The sequence below is a fragment of the Selaginella moellendorffii genome, unplaced genomic scaffold (genome assembly GCF_000143415.4).
Source record: "Selaginella moellendorffii unplaced genomic scaffold, v1.0 SELMOscaffold_31, whole genome shotgun sequence".
Taxonomy (NCBI): domain Eukaryota; kingdom Viridiplantae; phylum Streptophyta; class Lycopodiopsida; order Selaginellales; family Selaginellaceae; genus Selaginella; species Selaginella moellendorffii.
This window is the reverse complement of record NW_003314292.1, coordinates 1,377,482-1,387,070: the sequence shown is the minus strand read 5'-3', so window position 1 is coordinate 1,387,070 and position 9,589 is coordinate 1,377,482. Positions and strand designations below refer to the sequence as shown.

Below are 9,589 nucleotides of genomic sequence, written 5' to 3'. Positions count from 1 at the left end.
CACTATTCCTTTTGGACACTTGATCCCGCTGTCGTCAAGCAAAATCAGAGTCTAGTCCAGATGCCCATTGTGGGCATACGCAGAAAAGATGGAGTTTTTGGAGATAGATTTGCTTCAAATATGGCTCCAGTGTATTGTTTGAATTCTCAAACAAAGAAGTGACGACATTCCCTGGTCCACAAGAACAATGTTTGCGTCACGATGTCGAGTTCCACATGACCGTGCTGCTACGAAAGAAGACGAGGATCTTCTTGATCATGGATTCTAGAGCAGCAGAGCTATGCTTCGCCGCCTTACTTATCGATTCATTCCAGCGTCTTTTATGCGCCTCAACCATGAATTTTAAGCAGGATCCTTGAACACCAGAGGATGGAGCGAGCAACAAGGAACCCCTGGAAGAGGATATAAGAAAACACTTTGCAATCTAGAGAAAGAAAGCGTAGCCATTCAGTGGTTTAATCGAGGCGGGATCACCTCCAGGCATTGTGGATGAATCTCTAAATTTCCAGGAGATTGATTGGCATTTCGATTGCATTTGCCCGACACGAATTGCCCGTTGCAGTTTAGCGCTGATATGGGTGGTCTCACACATCAGCTATGACCTTTTCTAATAGCCGTCGGATGAGATACAGTCAAGGATATATTTGGGGAAAGGACAATCTAAGTTACCCTATGGAGCAGGGATTGTTGAGCCCAAATGGTGAGTATGATCTTGCTGATATCTACGAGAGTTGGAACCTCAGTGGGCACTGGATTATACGGCGCCAGTTCTTGATAAATCTTGTTTGTCATTGCTTCACTATATATGCGTTCTATATGGGTGCCATATTTTGGCCCCCTGAGTTCCCTGAAGGAAGCGGAGCTTCTGCTTTGGTTCCCGTCTTCTTATCATGTAAGTGTTTCACTGTTTTCTCTCTCGAGACTGACAAGTGCGTCCATGCAGTATTTTTCTATGGCCTTTTGGGTCGAAAGAAAAGTAATGCATATGGTTTTCTTGTTGGAGGCACCAGCGGTTTTCTCAGTGGTGTGTGTTCCATAATGAGCACAAATCAATGGGTGATGCTTCTGCTGCTGGCGATATCATGCTGTGGACTTCTCACTCCGGTAATACAACTTCCTGACAAATGGTATGACGGGCCCGGAGTGTTCAAGTTCATAGTGGTGTACCTGACGAAGATTACGAGTTACATGGCTGCCTGTGTTTTGGGCACCGTTGCTCCACTGCTGGGATGGCGTAGACAAGCCCTTTTACTTGTGGGATCGATTGCTGCAATTGTCCAGGGGATGCTGATTCATTTCTACATGTTGCAGTCTCCACTAGAAATGCTATTTGGTCGCTCCGATAGGTTGGTAGAAATGGATATGGATGAGCGGCTTGCTGTGCGCCAAGAGAAGACCATTGAAGCTTTGAGGGAGTTTGCCAAGGCTACAGGGAATACTTTACCAAAAAATCTGAAGAGCTTCATAAAACCTCAGAGTTGTCATATCTGAGCGAATTGTCTAGATGAGAGGCTAGAAAATTGTCTTTTATGAGAGGCTGAACCAATAAATTTATGGTTAGTTTCGTAAGCTTTCCCACTCTTAGAAAGGTAGACATAGTCCTAAAATGACAAAATTGAATAACCGCATCTGAAATCTTCCCTGGTATTTTCCAAGTTCTCTTTCTCCAATCTGGAAAAAACAACTCGCGCTAACGGCTTTCTGAATGATGTATGATAACGCAGATTTCCGACTCATAGAGCTCCAGATGTGCGTGGACAATTTCATCGAGCCGTGCATGTCAGCATGTCTGAGTAGCACAGACATGCAGCGTCGATCAGCTTGGCCAGGCGGCTCGTCCTGTAATCCCCAACAGTTAGTCGACGTGGCTGACCCCTCGAATGGTTTGCCTGCCCCTAAATGTTTCCTGTTTCCATTTCTGCTACTGCCACTAGACTGGAATCACGATCGAATAAACGTCCCACTCAAGATCTTCCACGAGTAGCTCTTGGTTTTACTTCCTCTTCTCGAGCGCTATTGCAACTCCTCGTGGTTCTAAGCGTGACAAGGGACTTTTTCGTGGAACAAGTTAACGTCACAGGTTCCATGCGCTCTCGAGAAGACAGGTCCGAAGAAGGCTGACTTTGGGAGGTTCTTCGTCTTCTCTCCACCACCTGAGAGGCTTGCTTCTGCTGTTGAGCATTGGAAAAGTAAAAGCTCAGAGCCATGTTGACTTGCTTAGGAGGTGCTAGAGGTTATCAGAGATTTTCTCTTCCGACCTGTTGCTGTCCTCTTCACCAAACCTTCTCTTGGTGTCCTTGCCATTATATCTTCTAAATTAAATATAAAATACATTTGCATATATTTCCACTCCAATTTGTTATCATCTTCTCCTTATAGTTTCTAGGTGTATCTCATCAACCTTATTTTTAAATGCTCCTAAGAAGACATTGACTTTTACATTTTCCCGAGAAACAGGAAAAGAAAAAACTTGTCATGTGATTTTGGTTGTCCATGCAAGGGTGACTAGGGAATCTTGTTTACATAATTGTTCTCTCTCTTCAATATTATGAATCCTTAAATTGCTAGAACCTCTAGGAAAGTAGAAGCTTACAAGAAATGCAATTAGAGAGGTGGTAGGAGCTTGAAGTGCAAAAGATTTAACTTACCACCACCACCCTCTCTAATTGCATTTTTTTGTAAGCTTTTACTTTTCCTAGAGGTTTTGGCAATTTAGGGATTCATAATATTGAAGAGAGAGAACTATTATGTAGGCAAGATTATGGATGACCAAAATTGCATGACAACCTAAAACATGGTTTCTATTAGTAATTTATTTAGTACATATCCTAAAATATTAGATAATTTATATATGTGTGAGTGTAATTATATTAATTGGGGTTTAGACCCTTGCTTATATACAAAAATGGATAGACCAGATTCAATCCTAAATAGATGGTTTAAGTACTATAATTAGCATATTATCTAGCTAAGCTAATTGAACATCTGAAGCTTTTGCTGAGCAATTATAAATTATCACAAAAATCTAAAGCTCCCATAAAAACACTTATAAATTTGTTAATAACCATAATTAAAATAAAACCCAAAGCCATGGCATAAACATTAGTCAACTATAGAATCCTGATGAATCAATTATAACTCCATATACAACTCTTAAATGTTTAAACCAACCACAAAACCATAATTTTGAACTAAAGCAAGAACCCACTATAATCCATAAAGCATTATTGTAACAAATAATATATCCCATCTCTAAATTTGCAGGGTTAAATATTCCATTTAGACTCACTATGTTTGTTTTCACTCCACAATTTATATTATTTGTCCTTACTCCACTATTGTATCTACTCATCCTCACTCTATTGTCAGGGCTAAATTGCCATCCATCCCCTCTACCCCTTCCTCTGAAGAAAAAAAATTTAAAGCATTGGAATAAAAAAGAGAAAGTGACAAAAATTGAGGAAGAAATAGTGTGGAAGAAGAAAAAATGAATAAAGAAGCATTGGAAGAGAAATATTTAGCACCTGTCAATGCAAAATGGGAAAACAAAAAAGGATATATGCTCAAAGCTTGGAAAGCATAGGACTCTTTATCGTAAAATATTTCAACCAATACAAAAGAAGCAAAAGATTCATGTTGTTTAAGGTCCTCAACACATAACTCAACACTTGATATGGAAAAATTAATAGAAATATTCACACTCTCAAGGAAATACATAAACTCTTTAACAATAACAATAAAACAAAAACTCTCACTAACAGTTACAATTAGAGACATGCACTCAACTTAAAACTCTGGTTAAAGTGACTTAACCTTGGAAGAAAGGAATATTCAACACCAAAATTGATCAAAGACTTTGCCAAAGAAACAAAAACAAGATTTGCAACTTCCCACACATATTTAACATCTAAATTAGTATAAAAAAGATAGAAAATACTCAATTCAACAATTGACTAAGAATAAAAATCATAAAAGTCACAAATGATTGATGTGCTATAAAAAGGAAATTCTGTAAATAAAGAAGTTGGCTTAAGCCAAGAAATAAAAAAAAGTTAGGAAAGAGCAAAATGTAAAAAAAAAAAAAAGGATTAAATGGTAGATTGAAAAATTGACATCTACCCTATAAAATCTCCACTTCATTTCTAAAGCTATCTCTATAATAATAAAGCTTATCAAAACAATCTAGAATCCACTTGAGCTTATACATATCATCTTTCCATAAACTCAAACTAAGAATTAAGAACTAAGGCATTATCCATAGCTTGTCAATCAATATCACAATCATACTCCATAGCAATGTTAAATAGCAAAACACTGAGAATAAAATAAACTATGTAATCATGTCTCACAAAAGTTGGAAATGACAACACATCAATGATGGGTGCAACATCAATATGATCACACCTCATAACACCAAAAAATTTATCCAATAGAGTAGCATTAGTAACCTTAAGTGAGGTACTCTTTAATCAATGATGACATAGCATAATAGAAAAAGAGAATGCAATGAAAATGAAAAAAAAGAGTAAATTTAAACACAGTGATAGTTAGAGTTCTAGATCTTCCAAAGAGCTAATATAAATTTAAATTTAAAAAATGAAGAAATAAAAACAAAAAGCATAATCCTGAATAATAGACCAAAGCACTACCAAAAAGCTTTGTATTTTAGGGACAAATTGCAATGCCCACCAATGTGAGTGTTCGAGATGTATTAATTGGGTTTAAACCCTTATTTATATACAAAAATGGATGGACTAAATTCAGTCTCAAATGGATGGTCTATATGTTATAGTACTATAATTAGTGTATTACTTAGCCAGGGTAATATATGTATTTACAAACTTTATATATGCAAAATAATTTTAAATATTATTTAAAAAATTTATAATATTATAAATATTTTTTTTTTATTAATTTTTTTAAAAAAACCTTAGGGTAATGAATATACCTAGAATATACTTGATATTTTGGGATATTCTACCATCTAATGGTTGTTTTTCATTTATATTAATTGTGTATTTATAAATTATAAACATGTTTATATTCTATAAACACTTTCTAGTATATTCTAGTTATTCTATGTAATAATTAATCTCTTTTTTATAAATTATAAACATTTTTATAATTATAATCTCCTAATTGATCGATATGATTAATAAATAATAAGCACTATTATTAAGAAAACCACAGAAAAATATTATTCATTTAGATAAAATATTCTCTTGCATGTGTAATATTTGAACAAGAGTATCATAGGCTATTCATTGATGAAAAGGCATTTTCAAGTAGAGAATCAACAAAAGAATGATCTAACTGTGAATTTTCAATGAAGTCACAAAGAATGTAAGCAGCCATTAAAAAAAATCAAAGAGATGCAAACCAAGTCTGCACGGCTGGATGGATAGGGTTGAGCATATTGTAGATGCTACACAGTTTTTCTGTTGAAACTTTTGTTATAGTCATGGACAGTGTCAAACTAATCTTTTGTTTGTTCCACAGCATAACACATCTCCATGACAACCAGATCTTCATGGACAGCTTTTATTCCACATTGCTCCACCACACTCTTGATGAGAAGGTCCTGGCCATCGTCCGAGAATGTCATGTAGAGTGATCTGGGTCGGGTGGCGTGGAGTGGTAGCTTGGATATCATGCGCCTGATGGGTGACCTGATCGTGCTCAACCTCAGCTTGGAAAGACTGGAGAAACAAGCGTGAGTCCAAGCATTTTGATGTCTACAAACTTTTGTGCATCGATTGCCTACTTCTGCAAAGGAGCTGCTCGATACAGGTGAAACACTGGAGAAGCTTTGCGGACTTTTAATAATCAATATGAGCTGGGAGAAACAAGCACAAGGACGTAGCTATTTAGTTTTGAGACCTGGAAAGGTGGATAATGGAAGAACTCACCTCGTATGCATGTTTATATCTCTCTATCTTGCCAGGCCTAAATTCCTTGTTTTTCAGGTTGAGATCCGTGAATATGGCTTTTTGAGCATCCAATGCTTGGCACAGGTGGCAGGCCGATGTGGCGTTGACTGCTGAGGTGGCGGCTGTGTTGGCACAGTCTGCCACGCGGATACGAGAACGACGGCGCTCTATAATTACGCCAACAGCTACCTCTCCTCTCTCGCAGTCAATCCGGAGCAGCCGGCGCTCTTCAGGGCGAGCTTGATCGACGACAAGACGCCCTTCATCTTGGGACTCCAGCCGGGCTTTCCCGTGACAAGTTCCAAGGCCTGGATTTCAAGTGGAGCGTGGGCCACTGATGAATCGCGCTATGTCATGGTGGCATTCCCGCCGCACTACTCTAACGACGTGATCCAGGCCGACTTTTCTCACATCACTGCCACCGTCTCCAAGCGACGCCGCCTTTTCACCGTGGACGAGATGAGCTGGGGGAGCTGCGAATTCGATCATCCCGCGAGCTTGGAGACGCTGGACTGCTCCATGAATGCCGAGCGCTAGTCAAGGATCTGGAGGCGTTTGTGGGAGCTACTACAAGAGGATTGGGAAGGCGTGGAAGAGGAGCTACCTCGTCCATGGCCGCCAGGCGAGTGGGAAAGAGCAGCTCGTTGCCGCCATAGCCAACAAGCTCGGCTACGATGTTTACGATCTCTACATTGGGTTGGTGGCGAACAAGGCGCAACTCAAGGAGATCTTGGTGAAAACCAGGAGGGTGTGCATGGGATCGATAGCCAGTCGGCCATGAATGTGAAGATGGCAGACGTTTTGGACGTGAGCGATGGGCTGTGGGCTCCGGACGAGAGGATCTTCGTGTTCGTGTCGGACGAAGCCAAGCAGGACACCGTCTTCCCGGCTGCCAGGGCCGGATCGGTGGCCATGGACACCAGCGACTTCCAGATGCTCAAGTCGACAGTGAAGCTCCACTTGAGCGTGGAGGATCACAGGCTCCTGGGCGAGATCAAGGGGCTGATGATGATCGGAAGAAGGAGGTCGACGTCGGCGAGCTCCTGGCGCTGGTGCTGGGGACGAACAGCGGCTCCAATCCGAACGTGGTGCTTGAAAAGAGTGGCGGAGCATCTCAAGAGCAAGAAAACGAAAACGTCGCCGGCCTCTCCATCTCCCTTCGCAACACCACCGCCACAACCATTCGCACCAGCATCAATCACCCACAATCACCCTTCGCACCAGCAGCACCGTCGCATGCTTTCCAGCACACATTTGGCCCGTGTTCTGGCAGAGCTCAAACGTGGTCCGGGGCCTTCTTCACACCATCGCGTATTTTCGAGCAGGTATCGAGTCAAGCTCCAGCAAAGAACACGTCCTCCGGAGGCTGGTTTGGCGGAGAGACTCCAGCGAGCACATTTGGGACGGCGGCGGCGATTTTTGGCGGAGGAGGAGCTCCAGCAAGCACGCCCAGTGCTGCATTTGGGGCGGCGGCGTCGGCGGCGGAGGTGTCCCCGGAGGAGGCGCGAGCGAAGTTTTAACGCTGCTACAACTTGGACAAGCATTACTGCGTGACCATGGACAACTTGGACGTAAACTCCCCATTCTGCAAAGCGAAACCCAGTGCAGAAAAAAAAACTTCCCCCACTTAGATTCCCTCCAAGTTTTAGATTGATGGTAGTAGAAGCTTTTTGATCTAGTTGTGTCTGACCAAGCCGCACTTATCATGGCCCGTGGAGCCAAGTAAAGCCGGCAGACAGCACCTCCTTGGAATCTTTGTCATGAAAAGCACAGCCCAAAAGGCTCTCGCCACACCTCTAATAGCCGTCGGATGAGCTACAGTCAGGGATATATTTGCAGGACAATCTAGGTTACCCTATGGAGCAGGGATTGTTGAGCCCAAATGGTGAGTATGATCTTGCTGATATCTATGAGAGTTGGAACCTCAGTGGGCACTGGATTATACGGCGCCAGTTCTTGATGAATCTTGTTAGTCATTGCTTCACTATATATGCGTTCTACATGGGTGCCATATTTTGGCCCCCTGAGTTCCCCGAAGGAAGCGGAGCTTCTGCTTTGGTTCCCGTCTTCGTAGCATGTTAAGTGTTTCACTGCTTTCTCTCTCGAGACTGACAAGTGCGTCCATGCAGTATTTTTCGTTGCCCTTTTGGGTCGAAAGAAAAGCAATGCATATGGTTTTCTTGTTGGAGGCACCAGCGGTTTTCTCAGTGGTGTGTGTTCCATAATGAGCACAAATCAATGGGTGATGCTTCCGCTGCTGGCGATATCATGCTGTGGACTTTTCACTCCGGTATTACAACCAGCTCCTGACAGATGGTATGACGGGCCTGGATTGTTCAAGTTCATAGTGGTGTACATGACGAGGGGTTTGAGTTACATGGCTGCCTGTGTTTTGGGCACCGTTGCTCCACCGCTGGGATGGCATAGACAAGCCCTTCTACTTGTGGGATCGATCGCTGCAATTGTCCACGGGATGTTGATTCATTTCTACATGTTGCAGTCGCCACTCGAAATGCTATATGGTAGCTGCAATAGGTTGGGAGAAATGGATATGGACAAGCGGCTTGCTGTGCGCCAAGAGAACGCTATTGAAGCTTTGAGGGAGTTTGCCGAGGCTACAGGGAATACTTTACCAAAAAATCTGAAGAGCCTCAGAAAACCTCAGAGTTGTTAATTCTGAGAATTCGCTCTGAATTGTCTAGATGAGAGGTTTGAGAGGCTAGAGATTTAAATGTCTTGAACCAATAAATTTATGGTTCGTTTCATACTTTCCCACTCTTAGAAATGTAAGCTGTGTAAGAACTCCTAAAATGACAAAATTAACCGCATGCTCCAAGCAAGCCTTACCTGTTGCGAAAAAAGAAACCCAATATCCCACCCTGGTATTTTCCAAATTCTCTTTCTCCAATCTGGAAAAAACAACTCGCGCTAACGGCTTTCTGAATGACGTATGATAACGCAGATTTCCGACTCACAGAGCTCCAGATGTGCGTGGATAATTTCATCGAGCCGTGCATGTCAGCATGTCTGAGTAGCACAGACATGCTGCGCCGATCAGCTTGCCAGGCTGTAATCCCCGACAGTTAGTCGACGTGGCTGACCCCTCGAATGGTTTGCCTGCTCCTAAATGTTTCCTGTTTCCATTTCTGCTACTGCCACTAGACTGGAATCACGATCGAATAAACGTCCCACTCAAGATCTTCCACGAGTAACTCTTGGTTTTTACTTCCTCCTCTCGAGAGCTATTGCAACTCCTCGTGGTTCTAAGCGTGACGAGGGACTTTTTCGTGGAACAAGTTAACGTCACAGGTTCCATGCGCTCTCAAGAAGACAGGTCGGAGGAAGGCTGACTTTGGGAGGTTGTTCGTCTTCTCTCCACCACCTGAGAGGCTTGCTTCTGCTGTTGAGCATCGGAAAAGTAAAAGCTCGGAGCCATGTTGACTTTGTGATTGCCGCAAATGTCGTAGGAGGTGCTGGAGGCTATCCGAGATTTTCTAGTCCGGCCTGTTGCACTAAACCTTCTCTTGGTGTCCTCGCCGTTATATCTTCATATATTTCAACTCCAATTTGTTATCATCTTTCTCCTTGGAAAAGTTTATAGTTTCTACTGATATACCAGGTGTATCTCGTCAACCTTGTTTTCAATGCTCGTAAGAAGA

General features: G+C 42.2%; 2 protein-coding genes across 2 annotated transcripts; both read left to right on the top strand.

The window, feature by feature from the left end:
- Positions 1-682: 682 nt before the first annotated feature.
- On the top strand, positions 683-1,569 carry LOC9649577. Its single transcript, XM_002976692.2, has 2 exons — positions 683-892; positions 944-1,569. Exons 1-2 carry the CDS (start codon positions 817-819, stop codon positions 1,489-1,491), a joined length of 624 nt encoding a protein of 207 aa, XP_002976738.2. The 5' UTR covers positions 683-816; the 3' UTR covers positions 1,492-1,569.
- A 6,205-nt stretch (positions 1,570-7,774) lies between these two features.
- LOC9649576 lies at positions 7,775-8,697 on the top strand. Its single transcript, XM_024681582.1, has 2 exons — positions 7,775-8,007; positions 8,060-8,697. The coding sequence occupies exons 1-2, from the start codon at positions 7,788-7,790 to the stop codon at positions 8,602-8,604; spliced, it is 765 nt and encodes a 254-aa protein (XP_024537350.1). The 5' UTR covers positions 7,775-7,787; the 3' UTR covers positions 8,605-8,697.
- The last annotated feature ends 892 nt before the right edge of the window (positions 8,698-9,589 follow it).

Bases quoted from the DNA above. Each gene is read 5' to 3' on its own strand.
- LOC9649577 (XM_002976692.2), top strand. From the start codon at position 817: ATGGGTGCCATATTTTGGCCCCCTGAGTTCCCTGAAGGAAGCGGAGCT. The intron at 893-943 runs GTAAGTGTTTCA...GCGTCCATGCAG, and splicing joins GGTTCCCGTCTTCTTATCAT to TATTTTTCTATGGCCTTTTG.
- LOC9649576 (XM_024681582.1), top strand. From the start codon at position 7,788: ATGGAGCAGGGATTGTTGAGCCCAAATGGTGAGTATGATCTTGCTGAT. The intron at 8,008-8,059 runs GTTAAGTGTTTC...GCGTCCATGCAG, and splicing joins GGTTCCCGTCTTCGTAGCAT to TATTTTTCGTTGCCCTTTTG.